Genomic DNA, 25,420 nt, shown 5'->3' on the forward strand with positions numbered 1-25,420 from the left:
TGTACTCTCTCAGCTAATCAAGCACCAATCTGAGATGTTCTTCATGTTCTTCCTCAGTCTCAGAAAAGACCAGAATGTCGTCGAGATAGAGCAAGACAAATTCATTCTTGTACGGAGAGAATATATTGTTCATCAATCGTCAGAATGTCAGAGGAGCATTTGCCAGACCAAAAGACATGACCGTATACTCATACGAGCCAAAACTAGTCCTGAAGGCCGTCTTCGGAATGTCTTCCTCGCGAATCCAAATTTGATGATAGCCCATTCTGAGATCAAGCTTGGAGAATACTTTAGCACCTTTCAACTGTTCGAACAACTCAGTTATGTTCAGAAGTGGGTATTTGTTCCTGATTGTCTTCTTATTCAATGGACGGTAATCGACACACAGCCGATCCGTGCCATCCTTCTTCTTGACAAACAGAACACCACATCCCCACGGAGACGAGCTCGGTCTGATCAAACCCAAACGCTCCTGCTCATCGAGTTGCCTCTTAAGTTCCTTCAATTCTTCTGGACCCAACTTGTACGGCCGTTTGCACACTGGCTCTGTGCCTGGCTCAAGCTCAATGACAAACTCAACTTCATGGTGTGGAGGCATGCCTAGAAGCTCTTCAGGAAACACATCTTCATACTCGCAGACCACTGGAACTTGCTCAATAGGATTGATCTCACCCTTTTCATTCAAGGAGAACAGACGGATTGTGTCATCGCGTGTCGCGAATATAATCACGTCTTCCGACGAGTGGGTAAGCTTCACTTCTTTGGCTTCACAATCAATTGACGCCTTGTTCATGGCCAGCCAGTCCATACCAAGAATCAAGTCGATGTCAGAATTGCCCAAGACAATAGGAGATACCAGGAAAGCATAAGCGCCCATCTTGACAGAAACGTCCGGAACCATCATGTAAGAATTCATGATCTTGCCAGGAGACACAATTGAAAGAGGCTTAAGCAAATCACGAGTAGGGAACCCATGCTTAAATGAGAATGGCCTTGAGATAAACGAATGCGATGCACCAGAACCGAATAACACTTTAGCAGGAAAATCATTGACGAGGAGGTTACCAATGATCACATCTGATGAATTTTCTGCCTCAGTTGAGTTCACCATATTGACTCGAGCTGATCTGGGGTTGAACTTGACAAGAGCATTGCTTGGAGGTTTTCCTGGAGGAGGAGGAGGCAGCAGTCGGAGCTGAGAAGTACATCTGTTGGCATAGTGACCCTTCTGCCCACACTTGTGACAAGTGACATCTGCTGGCTGCCGGTACTGAGTCTGAGGAGGCCCTTGCTTCTGATGCTGGTATCTCTGCTGGAAGCCAGGGTTGGGTGGGTGGGAAGAACCATGACCACCTGAGTGCTTAAGCTGATGCGAGTGCCGAGGAGGAGAAGGAGAAACCCAAAACTTCTGTTGCTTCTGAACCACCTGAGTCGAGGAAGAGCTGGAATCTCTGAAGCGCTTCTTGGAATTTTGCCACCCTGAGCAAGGTTGCCTCTGCTCTGAGAGCTAGGTTGTAGAACTTGTCGAACTCCTCAGGATCGTGCAAGGCAAGAGCTAACTGCAAGTCTTCTTTCAAGCCACCCCTGAACTGATAAATCTTGCTCTTCTGATCCGGGATATCCTGCAGCGCGTGACGGGCCAGCTCGTGGAACTCAACATTGTACTTGTACACGAAATTGCCGCCCTGCTTCAAACGCCTGAACTTCTCACGCATCTCCTCCACAAAACTGGAAGGGATGTAGTGGGACCTGAAGTCACGACAGAACTCATCCCAAGACATCACCCTGGCGCCTCTGGAGTCCTTCAGCTGCTGCCACCATACAGAAGCCTGGCCCTTCAACTGAAACGTTGCAAACTTGACATAATCCTCCGGACGCACATTGCTGCACTCGAAATGTTTGTTCATATCACGGATCCAATCTTCTGCATCAAATGGTTGGTCGCATGAACTGAACGTCTTTGGCTGGTTTGAGAGGAACTGACTCAGACTCGCAAACTGATTTCCACCATGTTGAAAATTGCCTTGTTGTTGGTTGGCTCTCTCTTGCAGCAACTGTATCAGCATCTGGGTGTTTGCATTAGTAGCTGCCATCACCGCTTGCCAGGCCTCTGCAGGAGGAGGCGGCAGCGGCAGAGGGGGAGGAGGTGGAGGCGGCATATCCTCACGCCCTGAATTCTGACGAGTCGGTGGAGCCATCCTGAAGACAGACGGCATCTTAGTCCACAGAATAATTGAAGATATTGCTGAATCAAAAGACAGAATATCTGAACATAATTTAGCACTTGCACTCGAATAACATAGCAAGAGTGCATCCTCAAAGTGACGGACGACAAAATGCCGATTAAGACCACTGCAAACGAGTATGAGCTAGAACTGCTCGGAACAAACATATGATCGAGATTTCCCCAACCTCAATCATGCGTATGTAGGAAGATAGTCCTATAAGATACTACTTGATATACCACCTATGAATTCTCGAAATAACTGGTCATGCAATCTGGTACACGGATACAAGGAGTATTTCACACAACTCCTAAACTAACCCGTCACATGTATCACATCCTTCAACACACAACCAGCATCTCGGACCTTCATCTACAACAGACCCTCGTGATCACAACGATACTAAGTATGGCGGTACTCCCGAACAATCTGCACCAGTACTGGGGACATCGGGGTTATCTCGCCACTACCAGTATTGAATAAATTACGAACATCCTTCGTTCTTAGATACTCAGAAATCTGAATGATGGCGATGTGCGCAAGAATCCCCTGGAGCTCAACCCCCTGAAACTTAAAGCAGATAGGAGGCACCAGGACAGGACTCTGTCACATCGAAATCATATAGATTTCACAAATACCCGCGTGATCCTAAAAAAAATTGAGCGGGAAAAGGAGTAGAGTTAAAGATTTCCTAAGCCGGGAACCTCACCAGAGCATAGAAGAGGAGAAAAAAGAATCCTACTCTCCGATATAACTAAGACTCAAAACATTTTCTAGACTCGACTCGGCCAAGTACGATCACACAAAAGCTCCTATGGTCGTAAGGCTCTGATTACCAACTTGTAACGACCAAGATGCGGTCCTTTCCGATCTGGGGATCGAGGCCCCGAATTGGAAAGGAGCGCATCTAAGCGTCTCGCAAATAGGTAACACAGCACATACATAATAATAAAAGACAGACAATCAGGGGTTCAATTGCCTTCTCATAAATATATGAGAGTACATCACGCATACAACCAAAGTAGTTCCGCTACGGACTACAAAACATAGAAAGGCTATGCTACCCTGCCTGCAGGCCCACGATCACGACCACGCCTCAATCTTCTGGATAGTTCACGTACAGGCGGTCTGTCTCCTCATCGTACTGCCACGCCAGCTGCGTGCCGTCAGGATCATCTGTCTCTGGGGTACCTGAACCTCTTGGTATTGTGGATGAATCCGTGAGCCACGGGGACTCAACAATCTAAGACCTTGGTGCCAGAACTAGTCAAGTTATTAGGTAGGATAAGGTGAAGTGTTTAAGGTTGCAGCATCCTAAGCTTGATTTGGTGGCTAACTTACGTAGAGCATTTATGAAGGTGGACTATACTAGCGATCGTGAATACTTGATCACTAAGTGATCCTGAACACCTACCTACGTCATTCATAACCCCACCGTGTTCCCGATCGAAGAGAGATCTTCGAGGGGACAGTCACGGTTACGCACACGGTTGGCAATTTTATTAGCTTATGTTTAAGTTAACTAGAACCGGATGTTAACAAAATATTCCAAGTTGCCACATAACCACGGGCACGGCTTCCCGAAAGATTAAACCCTGCAGGGGTGCTCCAACTAGTCCATCACAAACGTACACGGGCCGCAAAGTAATCCTCTATCACGAATCTCGTGATCTCGTCGGATCCCTTAGAGGAAAACCTCAACTCTGGGGAGAACCAAAGCTTCACTGGGATTCCTATACGCAAGATATATCGCTAAGGTAAGGCAAGGCTAGCAGGACCTCCCGGTGTGTCAACGACCCCGATAAGAGCCGCGTATCTCAGTCTCAGGACAACACCGTCTATGCAAAGTGGACAAGGACCAAACCTCAAGTTTCCTTGGGGTGGTCTTGCCGACTGATAGGTGGTTGGACCAACACTCATGAGGAGCACTGGCCCGGGTTGTTGATTAAATTCCTCGCGGTAGCTATTCCCTATGCAGATTATTATTAAGTGATTAGCAAATTAAAACCAATGTTGGGTCCTGCCGGACAAGTCTTAACACTACGTGATTTATCGAGGGGGTCCCCATAACAACCCCGAACGTGTTAGGAGCGATCAATATGGAATCAAACACCGGTAGCCGGTAACTATGGCGGCAATAACGGAACAAAGCACCCGGCAAAAGGCTAGGCCTTCCGTTGTTTACCAAGTACATAGGTGCATTAATTAAATAACAGAATTTAAGATAATGATATCAAGCTCATGTTATCAAATGAGTCAAAGCACCTGCATCTAGCAACGCTAACATTAGTAGCTGAGCAAAGCCTACTTAGCCATTCAAGTTTGCTAGGAAGGGATCAGTGTTTGGGTTCATGGCATATCAAGAGGCAAATATTTTAGTGGTAGGCAGCGAGCATATGACAAAGGAAACGTAATCTAGCATAACAAGTCTAGAGATGGAATCAAGGTCATATCATCTTGCCTGTGATATCCTCAGCTTGGAATGGTTCTTGATCATCCTGCACGTACTCTCCTGACTCCACGTATTCGTTCTCCGACCCCGGTGCTACCCAACATAATAATAACATCCAATGAACAACAGCACCTCAAGATGCAACAAGCACATGATGCATGAGATGAAAATGAGCATGCATCACTATTTCTATCACTAACAAGTTCCTGGACAGAACTGCATGCTAACCTATTTTGACATGCATGAGAATGACATGATTAGATGCATCTCGTGAAAACGATGCAAAACCATATAAAGAACATTACAATCGGAGCTACGGATCAACGGGAATCAACGAAACAAGATATGAAGCCCTACGTGTCAAAATCATCACCACACACTCAATTGGCTCAAATCTGGTATTCCCAGGTTGCCAAGACATAAAACAACCCATCATGCATGGGGTAGAGCAAAGAAGAACACCACAACATCAACTAGGCACTCACAACCATCAAAATGACAAAACTACACAATCTGCCATAAACTGCATAATAGCACTTTGTGAGATACATGCAAAGCACCTACAGCCACCCAACTATGACAAATAATATATGTAGCTGTAGCTAGCCAAGAATACTACCAGCACAAGCAAGAATCACATAAAAAGGAATTAAACACAGAAAGTTATAAGGCTGCAAACTTGCCCAAAACCATCAGATCTCACGGACTTGGTGAAAATTCCCGCACCTAACTTTCTGTCTTTGCTCTGAAGCTTTCTGAGAGCAGCCAAAACAATACCTACAGGGCTCCAAATGACATGAACTTTTACAGGGAGCTATACAAACATATCAGGTCCAACTTTCTAGTTGAAATCTATGGCTAGATCACAACACAATGACCAATACAACCTCATCTACAGGAGAAGAAAATATAAACAGATTCTCAGACTTAGGGAAAATCTCAGATTTTCACTAATCTGGAATTTCAGTCACATGCCTACTTTGGATGGGCACAACTTGCACACATGGCTTCCAAATCATGAATTAAACCAACATGTGGTAGAGGGGGTCACCCTCTACTACCACAACCAGGAAACAAATACAAGAGCCCATCGCAATCCATGGAACCAAGCTCAAAACTTAGAAGAAAATGTAAGTATGACTTTTCCAGAAAATGTTCCAATGGCAAAAATGATTTCGCCAATGGATTCCTGGGATCTTTGTACCACAAAAACATATATAATATGTGGGCACTTACTTGGAGCAAGTGAGCACAAACTAGAAAAGAAAATCTACATAGAATCCAACATAGTGAATAGTGCAACATTTCATGCAACTCTCACTAGAACAACTATCACATAGCTATGCTCATGTGCACAAAGAAAATATGGACATGAGGGATTGGACCCCATGTTGGTGTCATGCACATCAACAACCCAAACACTACTACCACATAGATCTTACACACACCTCATGCTCTCTTTCATATGAACATGAGCAGGAGCACAAGTGTTGCAAAGTGGGGCTGCCTCACCACTCACATATCACCACCACTACCTCAAGGCAAGCACTTACTCCCAAGAACCAAAATGAAGGGGATCTACTAAACAAGATAAAACATGGAACCATCATATCACCACACTATCTTCTCATGCACATGAATCTACTAGAACACACAACACAAGGCTCATCCCCCATACATGGGCATCTACTCACAAACATTCAAATATACTATGCACATAAAGCTGTTGTGAGGGAAGATGAATTACCCTCATGGTGTGAGGCACACCACAACAACTACTACACAATCTAAGGTGCAAACAGCACAAGAAACTAAATGCATAGCACAAAAAAATAAAGGAGGGGGAAGAGGGATCAAACCCTGAACCTTCTGTTTCTCATACTGCAACACAACCACCCTGCTAGCCTGCAATAGCTCGACAGAGAAGGGCAGCTAGCAGGTTAAACAACTCTGCTGGGATAAGCTACTGGCCGAAATAAAATGCAAAAAGGGGGGTGTGCCACCCCTGGGACTCGAACCCACGACCTGCCGAGAGCAACCCCAAGGTTCCAACCACTGCGCTACGAATCGGTAACTGCTAGAATGGGGGAAACTAACCAGCTAAGCTACTACAAGCAGCCGAACCAGGCTGTGCACCGAGTGTTGGAATTATGCAATAGAGGCAATAATAAATGTATAGTTATTATTATAATTCCTGTATCAAGATAATAGTTTATTATCCATGCTATAATTGTATTGAATGAAGACTCATTTACATGTGTGGATACATAGACAAAACACCGTCCCTAGCATGCCTCTAGTTGGCTAGCCAGTTGATCGATGATAATCAGTGTCTTCTGATTATGAACAAGGTGTTATTGCTTGATAACTGGATCACGTCATTAGGAGAATCACGTGATGGACTAGACCCAAACTAATAGACGTAGCATGTTGATCGTGTCATTTTGTTGCTACTGTTTTCTGCGTGTCAAGTATTTATTCCTATGACCATGAGATCATATAACTCACTGACACCGGAGGAATGCTTTGTGTGTATCAAACGTCGCAACGTAACTGGGTGACTATAAAGATGCTCTACAGGTATCTACGAAGGTGTTAGTTGAGTTAGTATGGATCAAGACTGGGATTTGTCACTCCGTGTGACGGAGAGGTATCTCGGGGCCCACTCGGTAATACAACATCACACACAAGCCTTGCAAGCAATGTAACTTAGTGTAAGTTACGGGATCTTGTATTACGGAACGAGTAAAGAGACTTGCCGGTAAACGAGATTGAAATAGGTATACGGATACTGACGATCGAATCTCGGGCAAAGTAACATACCGAAGGACAAAGGGAATGACATACGGGATTATACGAATCCTTGGCACTAAGGTTCAAACGATAAGATCTTCGTAGAATATGTAGGATCCAATATGGGCATCCAGGTCCCGCTATTGGATATTGACTGAGGAGTCTGTCGGGTCATGTCTACATAGTTCTCGAACCCGCAGGGTCTGCACACTTAAGGTTCGACGTTGTTTTATGCGTATTTGAGTTATATGGTTGGTTACCGAATGTTGTTCGGAGTCCCGGATGAGATCACGGACGTCACGAGGGTTTCCGGAATAGTCCGGAAACGAAGATTGATATATAGGATGACCTCATTTGATTACCGGAAAGTTTTCGGAGTTACCGGGAATGTACCGGGAATGACGAATGGGTTCCGGGAGTTCACCGGAGGGGGGCAACCCACTCCGGGGAAGCCCATAGGTATTTGGGGGGGTCACACCAGCCCTTAGTGGGCTGGTGGGACAGCCCACCAATCCCCTATGCGCCAAGAGAGAAAAAATCAAAGGAAAGAAAAAAAAAAGGAAGAAGTGGGAAGGGGGAAGGACTCCCTCCCACCAAACCAAGTAGGACTCGGTTTGGGGGGGGAGAGTCCTCCCCCCTGGCTCGGCCGACCCCTTGGGGATCCCTTGGACCCCAAGGCAAGGTCCCCCTCCCTCCTCCTATATATATGGGGCTTTTAGGGCAGATTTGAGACGACTTTCTCACGGCTGCCCGACCACATACCTCCATAGTTTTTCCTCTAGATCGCGTTTCTGCGGAGCTCGGGCGGAGCCCTGTTGAGACGAGATCATCACCAACCTCCGGAGCGCCGTCACGCTGCCGGAGAACTCTTCTACCTCTCCGTCTCTCTTGCTGGATCAAGAAGGCCGAGATCATCGTCGAGCTGTACGTGTACTGAACACGGAGGTGCCGTCCGTTCGGTACTAGATCGTGGGACTGATCGCGGGATTGTTCGCGGGGCGGATCGAGGGACGTGAGGATGTTCCACTACATCAACCGCGTTCTCCAAACGCTTCTGCTGTACGATCTACAAGGGTACGTAGATCACTCATCCCCTCTCGTAGATGGACATCACCATGATAGGTCTTCGTGCGCGTAGGAAAATTTTTGTTTCCCATGCGACGTTCCCCCACAGTGGTATCAGAGCTAGGTTCATGCGTAGATGTCTTCTCGAGTAGAACACAAAAGGTTTTGTGGGCGGTGATGTGCGTTTTGCTGCCCTCCTTAGTCTTTTCTTGATTCCGCGGTATTGTTGGATTGAAGCGGCTTGGACCGACATTACTCGTACGCTTACGAGAGACTGGTTTCATCGTTACGAGTAACCCCCTTTGCTCAAAGATGACTGGCAAGTGACGGTTTCTCCAACTTTAGTTGAATCGGATTTGACCGAGGAGGTCCTTGGATGAGGTTAAATAGCAACTCATATATCTCCGTTGTGGTGTTTGCGTAAGTAAGATGCGATCCTGCTAGATACCCTTGATCACCACGTAAAACATGCAACAACAAAATTAGAGGACGTCTAACTTGTTTTTGCAGGGTATGATTGTGATGTGATATGGCCAATGATGTGATGTGATATATTGGATGTATGAGATGATCATGTTGTAATAGAAATATCGACTTGCACGTCGATGGTACGGCAACCGGCAGGAGCCATAGGGTTGTCTTTATACTAACATATGTGCTTGCAGATGCGTTTACTATTTTGCTAGGATGTAGCTTTAATAGTGATAGCATAAGTAGCACGACAACCCCGATGGAGACACGTTGATGGAGATCATGATGATGGAGATCATGGTGTGGCGCCGGTGACAAGAAGATCGTGCCGGTGCTTTGGTGATGGAGATCAACAAGCACGTGATGATGGCCATATCATGTCACTTATGAATTGCATGTGATGTTAATCCTTTTATGCACCTTATTTTGCTTAGAACGACGGTAGCATTATGAGGTGATCTCTCACTAAAATTTCAAGACGAAATTGTGTTCTCCCCGACTGTGCACCGTTGCTACAGTTCGTCGTTTCGAGACACCACGTGATGATCGGGTGTGATAGACTCAACGCTCACATACAACGGGTGCAAAACAGTTGCGCACGCGGAACACTCGGGTTAAGCTTGACGAGCCTAGCATGTGCAGACATGGCCTCGGAACACATGAGACCGAAAGGTCGATCATGAATCATATAGGAGATATGATTAGCATAGGGATGCTTACCACTGAAACTATACTCAACTCACGTGATGATCGGACTTGGGATAGTGTAAGTGGATCATGAACCACTCAAATGACTAGAGAGATGTACTTTTTGAGTGGGAGTTTAGCATATAATTTGATTAAGTTGAACTCTAATTATCTTGAACATAGTCTAAGTCCACTTTGAATGTATTTGTGTTGTAGATCATGGCTCACGCAAGTGTCATCCTGAATTTTAATACGTTCCTAGAGAAAGCTAAGTTGAAAGATGATGGAAGCAACTTTGTAGACTGGGCTCGTAATCTTAAGCTAATCTTACAAGCTGGAAAGAAGGATTATGTCCTTAATGCTGCGCTAGGAGATGAACCACCCGCTACGGCTGATCAGGATGTTAAGAACGCTTGGTTAGCACGTAAGGAGGACTACTCAATAGTTCAATGTGCAGTCTTGTATGGCCTAGAACCGGGACTTCAACGTCGCTTTGAGCGTCATGGAGCATTTGAGATGTTCCAGGAGTTGAAGTTTATCTTTCAGAAGAACGCCCGGATCGAGAGGTATGAGACCTCCGATAATTCTATGCTTGCAAGATGGAGGAAAACTCGTCTGTCAGTGAACATGTGCTCAAAATGTCTGGGTACTCAAACCGTCTAGCTGAACTGGGGATTGAACTCCCGCAAGAAGCTATCCCTGACAGAATCCTTCAATCACTGCCGCCAAGCTATAAAGGCTTTGTGTTGAACTACAACATGCAAGGGATGAACAAGTCTCCCGGCGAGTTGTTTGCGATGCTGAAAGTCGCAGAGTCTGAACTCCGTAAAGAGCATCAAGTGTTGATGGTGAGCAAGACCACTAGTTTCAAGAGAAACGGCAAAGGCAAGAAGGGCAATTCGAAGAAGAGCGGCAAGCCTGGTTCCAATCCGCCGAAGAAACCCAAGGCTGGACCAAAGCCTGAAACAGAGTGCTTCTATTGCAAGGGTATGGGTCACTCGAAGCGCAATTGCCCCAAGTATCTGGCAGATAAGAAGGCGGGCAAAGAAAAATCAGGTAAATTTGGTATACATGTTATTGATGTGTACTTAACCGGCTCTCGTAGTAGTGCCTGGGTATTCGATACCGGTTCTGTTGCTCACATTTGCAACTCGAAGCAGGAACTGCGGAATAGACGAAGGCTGGCGAAAGACGAAGTGACGATGCGCGTAGGAAATGGTTCCAAGGTTGATGCAATCACCGTCGGCACAGTGTCACTTCAACTACCATCGGGATTAGTGATGAACTTAAATCATTGTTATTTAGTGCCTGCGTTGAGCATGAACATTATATCTGGATCTTGTTTATTGCGAAACGGTTACTCTTTTAAGTCTGAGAATAATGGTTGTTCTATTTCTATGAGTAACATCTTTTATGGTCATGCACCGAATGTGAGAGGATTGTTCATATTGAATCTTGATAGAGATACACATATACATAACATTGAGACCAAAAGAGTTAGAGTAAACAATGATAGCGCCATATTTTTGTGGCACTGCCGCTTGGGTCATATTGGTGTAAAGCGCATGAAGAAACTCCATGCTGATGGACTTTTGGAGTCACTTGACTTTGATTCACTTGACACGTGCGAACCATGCCTCATGGGCAAGATGACTAAGACTCCGTTCTCCGGAACAATGGAGCGTGCAAGTGACTTGTTGGAAATCATACATACCGATGTGTGTGGTCCAATGAGCGTGGAGGCACGCGGCGGATATCGTTATTTTCTCACCTTCACTGACGATCTAAGTAGATATGGTTATGTCTACTTGATGAAGCACAAGTCTGAAACATTTGAAAAGTTCAAGCAATTTTAGAGTGAAGTGGAAAATCATCGTAACAAGAAGATCAAGTTCCTACGGTCTGATCGTGGGGGTGAATATCTGAGTTTCGAGTTTGGTACTCACTTAAGACAATGTCGAATTGTTTCGCAGTTAACACCGCCTGGAACACCACAGCGTAATGGTGTGTCCGAACGTCGTAACCGTACTTTATTAGAAATGGTGCGATCTATGATGTCTCTTACTGATTTGCCGTTATCATTTTGGGGTTATGCATTAGAAACAGCTGCATTCACTTTAAATAGGGCACCATCGAAGTCCGTTGAGACGACACCATACGAACTGTGGTATGGCAAAAGGCCAAAGTTGTCGTTTCTTAAAGTTTGGGGATGTGATGCTTATGTCAAAAAAACTTCAGCCTGAAAAGCTGGAACCCAAAGCGGAAAAGTGCGTCTTCATAGGTTACCCAAAAGAGACAGTTGGGTACACCTTCTATCTCAAATCCGAGGGCAAAGTGTTTGTTGCTAAGAACGGAACTTTTCTCGAGAAGGAGTTTCTCTCGAGAGAATTGAGTGGGAGGAAGATGGAACTTGACGAGGTTGTCGAACCTCTCATCCCTCTGGATGGTGGCGCAGGGCAAGGGGAAACCTCTGTCATTGCAACGCCGGTTGAGGAGGAAGTTAATGATGATGATCATGAAACTCCAGTTCAAGTTTCTGTTGAACCACGCAGGTCGACGAGATCACGCGCTGCTCCAGAGTGGTACGGTAATCCCGTCTTATCAATTATGTTGTTAGACAACAATGAACCTGCAAATTATGAAGAAGCAATGGTGGGCCCAGATTCCAACAAATGGCTAGAAGCCATGAAATCCGAGATAGGATCCATGTATGAGAACAAAGTGTGGACTTTGGAAATGCTGCCTGAGGGCCGCAAGGCCATTCAGAACAAATGGATTTTTAAGAAGAAGACGGACGCTGACGGTAATGTGACCGTTTATAAAGCTCGACTTGTGGCAAAGGGTTTTTTCACAAGTTCCAGGAATTGACTACGATGAGACTTTCTCTCCCGTAGCGATGCTTAAGTCCGTCAGAATCATGTTATCAATAGCTGCATTTTTCGATTATGAAATCTGGCAGATGGATGTCAAAACGGCGTTCCTTAACGGTTTCCTTAAGGAAGAGTTGTATATGATGCAACCCGAAGGTTTTGTCGATCCTAAAAATGCTGACAAGGTATGCAAGCTCCAGCGATCCATTTATGGACTGGTGCAAGCATCTCGGAGTTGGAACAAACGCTTTGATGAGGTGATCAAAGCATTTGGGTTTATACAAGTGGTTGGAGAATCTTGTATTTACAAGAAAGTGAGTGGGAGCTCTGTGGCGTTTCTAATATTATATGTGGATGACATATTACTGATTGGAAACAATGTAGAGCTTTTGGAGAGCATAAAAGGTTACTTGAATAAAAGTTTCTCTATGAAGGACCTAGGAGAAGCTGCTTACATTCTGGGCATTAAGATCTATAGGGATAGATCAAAACGCGTGATAGGACTTTCACAAAGCACATACCTTGATAAAGTTTTGAAGAGGTTCAAAATGGAACAGTCCAAGAAAGGGTTCTTGCCAGTGTTACAAGGTACGAGATTGAGTAAGACTCAGTGCCCAGCAACTGATGAAGATAGAGAGCATATGCGCTCCGTCCCCTATGCTTCAGCCATAGGCTCTATCATGTATGCAATGCTGTGCACTAGACCGGATGTTAGCCTGGCCATAAGTATGGCAGGCAGGTTCCAGAGTAATCCAGGAGTGGATCACTGGACGGCGGTCAAGAATATTCTGAAGTACCTGAAAAGGACTAAGGAGATGTTTCTCGTGTATGGAGGTGACGAAGAGCTCGCCGTAAAAGGTTACGTCGATGCAAGCTTTGACACAGATCCGGACGACTCTAAGTCGCAAACCGGATACGTATTTATTCTTAATGGGGGTGCAGTAAGCTGGTGCAGTTCCAAGCAAAGCGTCGTAGCAGATTCTACATGTGAAGCGGAGTACATGGCTACCTCGGAGGCGGCTAAGGAGGGTGTCTGGATGAAGCAGTTCATGACGGATCTTGGAGTGGTGCCAAGTGCACTGGATCCAATAACCTTGTTCTGTGACAACACTGGTGCCATTGCCTTAGCAAAGGAACCAAGGTTTCACAAGAAGACCAGACACATCAAACGACGCTTCAACCTCATCCGCGACTACGTCGAGGAGGAGGACGTAAATATATGCAAAGTGCACACGGATCTGAATGTAGCAGACCCGCTGACTAAACCTCTTCCACGGCCAAAACATGATCGACACCAGAACTGTATGGGTGTTAGATTTATTACAATGTAATTCACATGGTGATGTGAGGGCTAGATTATTGACTCTAGTGCAAGTGGGAGACTGTTGGAATTATGCCCTAGAGGCAATAATAAATGTATAGTTATTATTATAATTCTTGTATCAAGATAATAGTTTATTATCCATGCTATAATTGTATTGAATGAAGACTCATTTACATGTGTGGATACATAGACAAAACACCGTCCCTAGCATGCCTCTAGTTGGCTAGCCAGTTGATCGATGATAATCAGTGTCTTCTGATTATGAACAAGGTGTTGTTGCTTGATAACTGGATCACGTCATTAGGAGAATCACGTGATGGACTAGACCCAAACTAATAGACGTAGCATGTTGATCGTGTCATTTTGTTGCTACTGTTTTCTGCGTGTCAAGTATTTATTCCTATGACCATGAGATCATATAACTCACTGACACCGGAGGAATGCTTTGTGTGTATCAAACGTCGCAACGTAACTGGGTGACTATAAAGATGATCTACAGGTATCTCCGAAGGTGTTAGTTGAGTTAGTATGGATCAAGACTGGGATTTGTCACTCCGTGTGACGGAGAGGTATCTCGGGGCCCACTCGGTAATACAACATCACACACAAGCCTTGCAAGCAATGTAACTTAGTGTAAGTTACGGGATCTTGTATTACGGAACGAGTAAAGAGACTTGCCGGTAAACGAGATTGAAATAGGTATACGGATACTGACGATCGAATCTCGGGCAAAGTAACATACCGAAGGACAAAGGGAATGACATACGGGATTATACGAATCCTTGGCACTAAGGTTCAAACGATAAGATCTTCGTAGAATATGTAGGATCCAATATGGGCATCCAGGTCCCGCTATTGGATATTGACTGAGGAGTCTCTCGGGTCATGTCTACATAGTTCTCGAACCCGCAGGGTCTGCACACTTAAGGTTCGACGTTGTTTTATGCGTATTTGAGTTATATGGTTGGTTACCGAATGTTGTTCAGAGTCCCGGATGAGATCACGGACGTCACAAGGGTTTCCGGAATAGTCCGGAAACGAAGATTGATATATAGAATGACCTCATTTGATTACCGGAAGGTTTTCGGAGTTACCGGGAATGTACCGGGAATGACGAATGGGTTCCGGGAGTTCACCGGAGGGGGGCAACCCACTCCGGGGAAGCCCATAGGTATTTGGGGGGGTCACACCAGCCCTTAGTGGGCTGGTGGGACAGCCCACCAATCCCCTATGCGCCAAGAGAGAAAAAATCAAAGGAAAGAAAAAAAAAGGAAGAAGTGGGAAGGGGGAAGGACTCCCTCCCACCAAACCAAGTAGGACTCGGTTTGGGGGGGAGAGTCCTCCCCCCTGGCTCGGCCGACCCCTTGGGGATCCCTTGGACCCCAAGGCAAGGTCCCCCTCCCTCCTCCTATATATATGGGGCTTTTAGGGCAGATTTGAGACGACTTTCTCACGGCTGCCCGACCACATACCTCCATAGTTTTTCCTCTAGATCGCGTTTCTGCGGAGCTCGGGCGGAGCCCTGCTGAGACGAGATCATCACCAACCTCCGGAGCGCCGTCATGCTGCCGGAGAACTCTTCTACCTCTCCGTCTCTCTTGCTGGATCAAGAAGGCCGAGATCATCGTCGAGCTGTACGTGTGCTGAACGCGGAGGTGCCGTCCGTTCGGTACTAGATCGTGGGACTGATCGCGGGATTGTTCGCGGGGCGGATCGAGGGACGTGAGGACGTTCCACTACATCAACCGCGTTCTCCAAACGCTTCTGCTGTACGATCTACAAGGGTACGTAGATCACTCATCCCCTCTCGTAGATGGACATCACCATGATAGGTCTTCGTGCGCGTAGGAAAATTTTTGTTTCCCATGCGACGTTCCCCAACACCGAGACGCACCACCGATAGGGAGGTTGCCGGGTTTCCTCGCCGTTGCCGTTGCTGCTGCGCTGCGCTACCGGAGGAGAGCCCCTGCACCACGACGTTACAACACGAAGGGGAGAGCTCCCCTGCTACTGCTACACACATGCATGGCTCACCTGACAGAGAAGATACACACAACATCTCTCTGCTGTTTGCTTCGACAGAGGAGCACGGCGACAGAGAGATCGCCGGCTGCCTCGTCGTGCTGCTGCTCCTACTGCGCCAAGAGGAGAGGCGAGCCACCACTACTACCAACGATGCACTACGAGGGGGAAGAAACCCTGTTACACAACATACAGGCACGACATCACCAGAGCACTGCACCACACACAACACCCTGCTGCCGATCTACTGACAGAGAAGCACGGTGACGCCACACGGCGGATCTAGACGGAACCGAGGAGGAGAAGGAAGGGGAGGTGCATCCTCACCTTGGGGAAGGAAGGAGAGGGACCCACGGCGACGAGGCGACGAAGAGGAAGAAGAACGATCTGCTGTTGCCGAACCGAAGAAGAGGAGGCAGACCACCGGGTTCGCGGCGGAGACGAGCTCGGCCCCGTCGGTGTGATCGCTCCCCGACCCTACCGACGACGGGAATGGAACGCGGGGTCGAACCCCGAGCTCCTGGACATGGCAGCGGCGGCGGACGATGACGGGAGCGGGGAAGACGCCGGCGAGGAGCTGCTCTCTCTCTCTCTGGTCTGAACCTAGCAGAGACTCACCTGTCGACGGGAGAAGAGAGAAAGGGGAGGAAGAGAGGTGGTGGCGGCGAACTGGGGAGAGGAGGAACCCTAGGAGGAGGGGGAGGCACGGACGCCAACGAATATAAAGGGGGCCCTCGACGTTGGCGCCCTCACGGCATCAGCACGCGCTCTCTGTTGGCCTGACGGAAAGGTGCAGGGGGGAGACACGGCGTCTGAAGGGGAACGAAAGTGCACGGGCCACCTGCGCGAGGGAGGAAGGGGGTGGGCCGGCCTAGGTGGGAGGAAGCCCACTAGGGCATCAAATAGAGAAAGAAGCTCCTGGACTAATTCCCATTAAAAGAAAACCCACAGAAAGAAAAATAGACACAGGGCTTTTTGTTGGAGATAAAAAAAATAAAAATGCCCCTGGTCATGAAATCATTTAACCTATTTGAATAAAATACAAAGGGAATTTTTGGAGCAACTTGAATAAATGCAAAACAGCAATTTAGTTTCTGCTTTGGATTTATTTGCACCCTTATACCAACTTAACAAAACATCAAATATGTCACTCCATCATCCCCACAATATTCTCTAAACATAGGACATTTTCAAAACAGCTTAGGAGCAAGCTAATATTTGAACTAGGGAATTAAAAGAGAGAGAGGAGTTTTGTGAACAAAGGGTTTGCAAACCAACTATCACCACAAACACTACTACTACTCACCACAACACATATGCACCTACATCACATGAATTCACAAGACACCACATCATCACCACCACACTTGCAATCACAAAGCCTCAATCAAACATGGAAGATATGATATGACATGCATGCATGCAAGGAAGAAAATACAAGGGACATCACATGAAGTCATGGCACAAATGATATCATCATATCCCTGACAAGGTGGACCCACTTGCAATAGGTTCCAAATAGGGAAGGTTTACACTTGGGGGACTACATCTTTCTTACTAGATGATTTACCACTACTTTTAGGAACAAAAGTAGACTTGGTGGACTTATTGTGGGCAAAATTTGAAGTATTCTGCACAGCGGCAAAAGCGGAACCCAAGTTGGTTATAACATCGTCTAGTTTGCCAATCCTAGCGGAATCATGACCTGGTTTTTCGTTAACTGTGGGTTCCTTCTCCTTTAGATTTTTCAAAACCATTCCCACCTTGGATCCGTACTGAGTGATTTGATTGTGGATCTTTTTGTCCAAATTCTCAATGAGTTCGATCGTAGCAACTTTATTTTCAATGACGTCCAGCCTACACATCACATGTTCCACAGTTAAGGTAGTTCCATAAACCATGAGTGGGGGTGAGCCTACCAAATTTATTACAACTCCGTAAGAATCAACGGTATGGCTACCCAAGAAATTTCCTCCTACGATGGTGTCAAGAATATACCTATTCCAAGGAGAAATACCCACATAAAAACTGCGAAGCAGGATGGTAGTAGATTGCTTATGAGTAGATCTACTCTGAGCATTGCAAATCCTATAACAAACGTCCTTTAAGTTTTCTTCCTCATTTTGTTTGAAATTGAGAACTTTGTTCTCGGGAGTATCGTTCGAAGCGGTGGGTCTAGCCATGAGGACAGGTAGACTATCCCACACAAACGAACAGAAAGCAAGCAAGACAAGGGCGTACGAAAAAGGCAAACCTTTTTGTAATTTTTTGTTTTTCAGAAGTGGGGGAGAGGAAAACGAGAGGCAAAAATGGTAAATGCAAGAGATGAGTTTGCGACACTTACTTGGATGAGTTCTTGACTTGATTGTGACAGCCCGATGCCAACGTTCCAGAAGATTCCCCTTTCCTTTCCGTTTCCGTCGTGTGGGTATTTTTATTTGTTGTATCATCATCGCATCATGCGCATCATCAGCATTGCATCGGCATCCCGTTGCCGCCCGTTTTCAAAAAACTTGCATCCGTTGTTAGTTGCCGGTTCGCGTCGTTGTCCGTTCTGAGCCCGACCGCACACGCACGCACCCGCGGCATCGTCAAAACCTTGTTTTAAAAGTGTGCATAAAACCTTCTATGATTGGGTTGATATTTGATGTGCGGTCGTATTTTAATATAGGTAGGCCGCCTGTCAAGTTTCGTCGCAATCGGAGTCCGTCTGGTACCCGAACGGTCGTCCGTAGCGGCACCGTCTTCGGTTATTCGTCGTACGTGTCCCGGTGTTTTAAATCGCGCTGCCGCGCCACCCGTTTTCCCTCTCATCTCCGCCTAACCCCTCTGCTCAGTGCTTCGACCCTACGCGCAACCTAGCCCGAAACCTCCCGGCACCCAAACCGGGCGGTCGTGACCATTGGATTCCGATCAACCCCGTTTTACCGCAAACCGTCATCGGTTTGTCCATGGATCTTCCTAACCTAGTTATTCTCAATCATCTTATTTAATCGGAGGTCCAGTTTAACCCCGTTTTAGTCATTGGACGCTTATATATGCGTATGCGGATCAATCCTAGACCAAACCCTATTTTCTAGGGATCCTCCTAGCAGCCGCCGCCACTCCGCCTGCCTTGTTTTGCGTGCCCGAGTTATCCCCTCGCAGCCACACAGGATTCCATGATCCATTCATCCTCAACCCTCATATGCAGCAATTGCCGCAGCAACCTTGCGCGCCTTGTGCCCCAGCCGCGCTGCCGCATGCAGAGCCCCGAGCCGCCCATGCCAGCATCCCTCCCGAGCAGCCCCACGCCTCTCTCTGCGTTTCTGCTCGAGCAGGAGGTTGCCCTCATAGGCCACCCCTCGGCCAGCCTTGATCTGCCCGAGGCCCAGCTCCTCCAGCTCGATCTGCGGCTTCAGGTAGAAAGCCAACTCCATGCCACCAGTAGTAGCACGAGGCATCGGAGCCGCGGCCTCCTCTACTGTGTTTGTGCCGCAGCGGCAGCACGACCCGAGCCTAGTTGCAGGTGTCGTGTTCCTCTCTCTTCTCCTCCCTCTTTGTTTTTCCTTCTCCTTATTTCTCTCCCTCTCCTCTCTGCTTGTCCAGGAAACTGATCCGTGGAGAGACCAGTGCAGCACCGTCCATGGAGCTTCACCTCCGTGGGACGAAGCTGCAACCTCGCCTCCATCCGGGGGCACCATCTGTGTCGTTCCCAACCAGCAGGTCCCCAGCACCGCCCTCCTTCCCGGTCTCCCTCGCCCGCCTCTGAATACCATGGCTGCAGCCTCTATTTCTCCCGCCGTGAGCAAGCTCCTTCATGACTGAACCTTGGTATTTTGGCTAGATCTGTTTTGGTTTGCAGAAGTTATTTAGTATGGGCACTAGTTTTGTTAACAAAACACTAGTAATGGGAGTGGTTCTCATCCCACGCACTTTCCAGGAGGTCCCGGGTTCAATCCCTGGCACCTCAAACCTTTTTCTGTTTTTAGGATGCGAGCTGATATGTTTGGCTTTCAGTGTTATCAGCCCGATGGAATGGTCATATTTGCCCAAACCCACCTGTTGTCAGTGTTGTATTGTAGACCAGCTGGCTACTTAGGTGTCGCCTCATCTGTGAGGTCCTGGGATCAAATCCCAATTTCATTTCTGCCTTTGTTTTTTTTTTCATTGATGTACATAGACAATTGGGTCCAATCCACTCCTGGGCTGCTACGCTATGGTGTAATTCGGTCCGGTTGTGTTTTTTTACAGCATGTGAATTTGTCTAATTAGTCTCGAATTTCAAAATTACAGATTAGAGCATATATTCAAACCCGCGTAGTTTTCAAACCGTACACTGGATCGGAGTGATTTAGATATGAAACTTGACTAGAATTTTGCGTAGAGTAATATTTTCCAACTCTCATGCATAATTAGAACTGTTTAGTGTGTTGTGTGCATCGGTTTGCGTGTTGACGTGTTGAAACGGTTTAGGTCGTAACTATTTGTCCGTAGATCCATTAGAGATGTGCCATATATGTAAATGGAGCAGAACGACGTGTAGTTTCACGCGAACCACTTTGTTTTTCCGTTTAACAAACCTAAAATATGATTAGGACAAATCTGGACAGAATTAAGTTTTAACACGTGGGGTCATTTCGGAGATGCTATATGTCGTTTCCGGTCTCATTTAAAATGCCTAGCTAGGTAGATTAATTTGTGCTTCACCCTCGTGCCATGTTTAACAACATTTAATATTGCCGTGTATCTAATCGGGATAGAACTAAATAATTAAATGTGGAGTTTCGTCAATATGCAATTCATAGCATATTGAACTTCACTTAATGTGTAGTGTTTGTTTGTCGTGATTTGTCATGCCGTGACTTGCATGTATTCAGCTGCTCATGCATCATTTGTGTTGTGCATCGTGTGGTGAATTCCGAGTGTTGATTTGTGTTTCCGGTTTGCTTCGTCTCGATAGAGTTCCGCAGCGTGTCAGATTGTGAGGACCCGTTCGACTACGTCGGTTCGTCTGCTTCACGGAGGCATTCTTCTTCCAAGCGGGATCTCAGGCAAGGTGATCATTTCCCCAGATACCATTACTATCATTGCCATGCTAGTATTACCGCTTCTATCGATTATGTCTCGTTGCCTACCACATGTTAAATACCAGCCTCTCAACAATGTCATGATAGCCTTCAACCTGTTCGACCTAGCAAACCACTGATTGGCTGTGTTACCGCTTGCTTATCCATGTTGTTAGCGTTGCTAGTTGCAGGTGCAGTTGCTTCCATGTGAAAACATGGGTTCCTTGTTATATCACCCTATTAATGCTTTTGAATTTAATGCACCTATATACTTGGTGAAAGGTGGAAGGCTCGGCCTTTCTAGCCTGGTGTTTTGTTCCACCTTTGCCCCCTTAGTTTCGGCTACCGGTGTTATGTTCCATAAACGAGCACTCCTAACACGATCGGGGTTGTTATGGGGACCCCCTTGATAATTCGTTTTAGATTAAAGCTGGTCTGGCAAGGCCCAACTTTGGTTCTACATTTGCCCAACTTAATATTTTGATAAATTGAAATGCATAGGGAGTTAGCGCTACCTGTGGAGTAATTTTACATAAACAGGGGGGCCAGTGCTGATGGTGTTGGTCCCAAACGGTCTGCCTGCGGGGCCACCGCGAGGAAACTCGAGGTTTGGCACTCGTAGCTAGTTCCATCCGTCGTGTCCTGAGAACGAGATACGCGGCTCCTATCGGGTACGTCGACACGTCGGGCGGCCTTGCTGGATTAGTTTTACCTTTGACGAGATATCTTGTGCATCGGGATTCCGGTGATGCTTTGGGTAATCTCAGAGTTGAGGTTTTCCACTAGGGAATCCGACGAGATCGCGAGCTTCGTGATTGAGGATTTCTATGCGGCTTGTGGTAATTTGTGATGGACTAGTTGGAGCACCCCTGCAGGGTTAAATCTTTCGGAAATCCGTGCCCGCGGTTATGTGGCAACGTGGAAACTTTGTTTAACACTGGTTCTAGATAACTTGAAGTTAACTTAATTAAAATATGCCAACTATGTGCGTAACCGTCACTGTCTCTTTCGTGAGTTCCTTCTCCGATCGAGGACACGGTGGGGTTATGCCTGACGTAGGTAGGTGTTCAGGATCATTCATATGATCATCTGTAGTTCATGTCCGCTATGCGTAGATCATCTCCCTCTTATTTCTTTTACTCGTAAGTTTAGCCACCAAATATATGCTTAGCCGCTTCTGCAACCTCACCACTTAACCATACCTCACCCATTAAGCTTTGCTAGTCTTGTACCTTTCGCAATGAGATTGCTGAGTCCCCTGTGGCTCACAGATTACTACAACAGCAGTTGCAGGTACAGGTAAAGGTTACTTCACGCGAGCGCGTTGATTGTTCATTTGGAGTTGCTTCTTCTTCTTCATCATCATCGATCTAGGATGGGTTCCAGGCCAGCAGCCTGGGATAGCAAGGATGGACGTCGTTCTTGTTTTGTCGTTTGTTTTCGTCCGTAGTCGGACCCTGCTCTTACTCTTGATGATTATGTAATGTACTGATGTGACTCTGATGTAGCTTGTGGTGAGTGTAAGCCAATTCTATATATATATCTTCTTTTCAGTACATGTACTTGTAACGATATCCATTCTTGCGACACGACGAGATGCGCTTCTATCCCTGACGAGGCCTTTGTGCCAAATTGAAGATAGGGTCGCATCTTGGGCGTGACATTGATCCTCCCCGGCAACGGCGCCAGAAATCCTTCTGTTGCCTCTTGAGCTTGCGTTGGTTTTTCCCTTGAAGAGGAAAGGGTGATGCAGCACAGGAGCAGTAAGTATTTCCCTCCGTTTGAGAACCAAGGTATCAATCCAGTAGGAGAATCGCGTCAAGTCCAGATTACCTGCGCAAACACAAAAGAGCTTGCACCCAACACTATAAAGGGGTTGTCAATCCCTTCAAGATTGATTGCAAAGTGAGATCTAAAGGCGGAAAGTGCAACGAAGTAAAAGAGTAAGGCTGAAAATATGGTGTGAAGTAGACCCGGGGGCCATAGTGTTCACTAGAGGCTTCTCTCAAAATAGCAAATATTACGGTGGGTGAACAAATTACTGTCGAGCAATTGATAGAACCGCGCAAAGTCATGACGATATCTAAGGCAATGATCATACATATAGGCATCACGTCCGAGACAAGTAGACCGATACTTTCTGCATCTACTACTATTACTCCACACATCGATCGCTATCGAGCATGCATCTAGTGTATTGAGTTCATGACGAACAGAGTAACGCCTTAAGCAAGATGACATGATGTAGAGGGATAAACTCAAATCAATGATGAAAACCCCATCTTTTTACCCTTGATGGTAACAACACGATGCGTGCCTCGCTGCCCCTTCTGTCACTGAGAGAGGTCACCGCACGGTATGAACCCAAAACCAAGCACTTCTCCCATTGGAAGAATCATAGATCAAGTTGGCCAAACAGAACCCACAACTTGAAGAGAATTACAAGGATATGAAATCATGCATATAAGAGATCAGAAGAAACTCAAATAAGATTCATAGATAATCTGATCATAAATCCACAATTCACCGGATCTCGACAAACACACCGCAAAGAAGATTACATCGGATAGATCTCCATGAAGATCATAGAGAACTTTGTATTGAAGATCCAAGAAAGAGAAGAAGCCATCTAGCTATTAGCTATGGACCCTCCGGCAGGGCACCAGAACGTGCCCCAGATGAGATCTTGCGGAGACAGAAGCTTGCGGCGGCGGAAAAGTATTTTCGTGGATCTCTCGCGCAGTTTTGGAATTTTTCTGAATTTATAGGCGGAAGAGGTAGGGTAGACGTGCCACAGGGGGGCCCACAAGCCTGCTAGGCGCGGGCCCCCTGGCCGCACCTAGGGGGCTTGTGGGGTCCCCTGCTGGCCCCTGCCTTGGTTCTCAAGTCTGGCACGTATCTTCTGTTCCGGAAAAAATCTTTTCGGAAGTTTTATTCCGTTTGGACACCGTTTAAAATCCTCCTCTGAAAAGGGTCAAAAACACGGAAAAAACAGGAACTGGCACTTGGCACTGAGTTAATAAGTTAGTCCCAAAAAAGATATAAAAGGCATACAAAACATCCAAAGTTTGACAAGATAATAGCATGGAACTATCAAAAATTATAGATACGTTGGAGACGTATCAATCACCACCCCGCTGCAATCAGTGTGTTGGCTGCTCACAGACTTTGGCTTGACGTTGAACGTCTTAAGCCAGAGCCCGGAATGCGGGTGAACCCGCAAGAATGCTTTGCACACGAACATAGAGAACTATTACGGAAATCCAACCCGTAATAGAACATAAAGCCCCTAACGAAAGGGTGAAGGAGAAAGCCTAGGCCCTGACGGAAATGGCGAATGAACACTACCCGCTCACTCGGCCTGGGAGACGGGATCACCTGGCCTGCCTCCGTCGCCCGATGTGCAATGTCAGAGGAAAGGTATCCGGATCGCTTCAGCTCCTACATATCAGCGTCGGAGATGGTCAACACCTCCCACTTGCCATGAGAACCGGCCATGGTATGGGCTCGAAGACAGCGATGAAAAAAGAGAGCGGAAAAAGGGTTAGATCTGGGCGCTCAAGCTTGGAGGAGGAGAGAAGCCGAGAATGCAGGTGGTAAAGATCTTTGGGTCTTTGTTCCTTTTTATAAGGGACTATAATACCAAGGGTCCTTTTTACTATGCCGGTTGCTCCGCCACCCACCTCCGAAAAATTATTGATCCGTTGTGCGCGTGGGTAAGCCTGTGCAGTTATTCGTATCCCAGTAAATGCGGAGGCATGATCTCCGCGAGAGGATGTGTCCCTTGAAACATGGCCTCGAGTCGCGGTTCGAGGCGACCTTTCGTTGGGAAAGCCTGCCAATCAAGCGGCTATTCACACATTGACGTTTAAATGCCTTCGTTGAAAAGAAAAAATATGCCAGTTTTAAAGATGTGCAGGTTACTAAAGCAATCAAATCAGAGTCAACCGAGCATGAGTGGAACTCACCTTGCAAGCCGATTGCTATCGATATAAGGAGCAGCCAAAGACTGAACACACCGACGTTGAAGGCTAGTTCGGGGGGCTACTGAGGGAGTCCACGATTCTACGGTCCTCGGGCGGCCGGTTAGTCAATACCGGGTGAGCCCATTAGGCTGCATTGTAGAATACAGGGCCTTATGACGACCTCTACTCTGGAAGGAATATCCCGAAGATTGGCGTGTACTTCAAGCTTAGAAAGACTAGGTCGGCTCATCTCTTCCCGATTGTAATCGATAACTTCTAAACCCTAGGGTCCCTGGTGTCTATATAAACCAGGGACCCCTATCCGTGGAGGGGGGCCTGAATCATCTAGGGTTTAGCATATACGCTCTCGAGGTAGATCTACTGTGTAATCATCTTCATGAATACAATCAAACAGGACGTAGGGTATTACCTCCTAAGAGGGCTCGAACCTGGGTACACTGTTGTCTCCCACCTCTCCTCCAACCCATTGATCCAAGG

The 25,420-nt window shown here is 46.7% G+C and overlaps 1 protein-coding gene across 3 annotated transcripts; it reads left to right on the top strand.

Moving 5' to 3' along the window:
* Window positions 1-19,116: 19,116 nt before the first annotated feature.
* LOC123440467 lies at window positions 19,117-21,263 on the top strand. 3 transcript variants are annotated; one of them, XM_045117033.1, is made up of 2 exons: window positions 19,117-19,417; window positions 19,498-19,898. In XM_045117033.1, exons 1-2 carry the CDS (start codon window positions 19,152-19,154, stop codon window positions 19,658-19,660), a joined length of 429 nt encoding a protein of 142 aa, XP_044972968.1. In that variant the 5' UTR covers window positions 19,117-19,151; the 3' UTR covers window positions 19,661-19,898. The 3 variants fall into 3 exon arrangements, with proteins under 3 accessions (XP_044972968.1, XP_044972969.1, XP_044972967.1); XM_045117034.1 differs by having other exon boundaries at window positions 19,117-19,310; XM_045117032.1 differs by adding an exon at window positions 20,852-21,263 and having other exon boundaries at window positions 19,138-19,692.
* The last annotated feature ends 4,157 nt before the right edge of the window (window positions 21,264-25,420 follow it).

The sequence above is a fragment of the Hordeum vulgare genome, chromosome 3H (genome assembly GCF_904849725.1).
Source record: "Hordeum vulgare subsp. vulgare chromosome 3H, MorexV3_pseudomolecules_assembly, whole genome shotgun sequence".
Classification (NCBI taxonomy): domain Eukaryota; kingdom Viridiplantae; phylum Streptophyta; class Magnoliopsida; order Poales; family Poaceae; genus Hordeum; species Hordeum vulgare.

Coding starts and splice junctions, on each gene's coding strand:
- LOC123440467 (XM_045117032.1), top strand. CDS start 19,327: ATGCCACCAGTAGTAGCACGAGGCATCGGAGCCGCGGCCTCCTCTACT. Junction 19,693..20,851: donor CAGCCTCTATTTCTCCCGCC/GTGAGCAAGCTC, acceptor TCGTCTCGATAG/AGTTCCGCAGCGTGTCAGAT.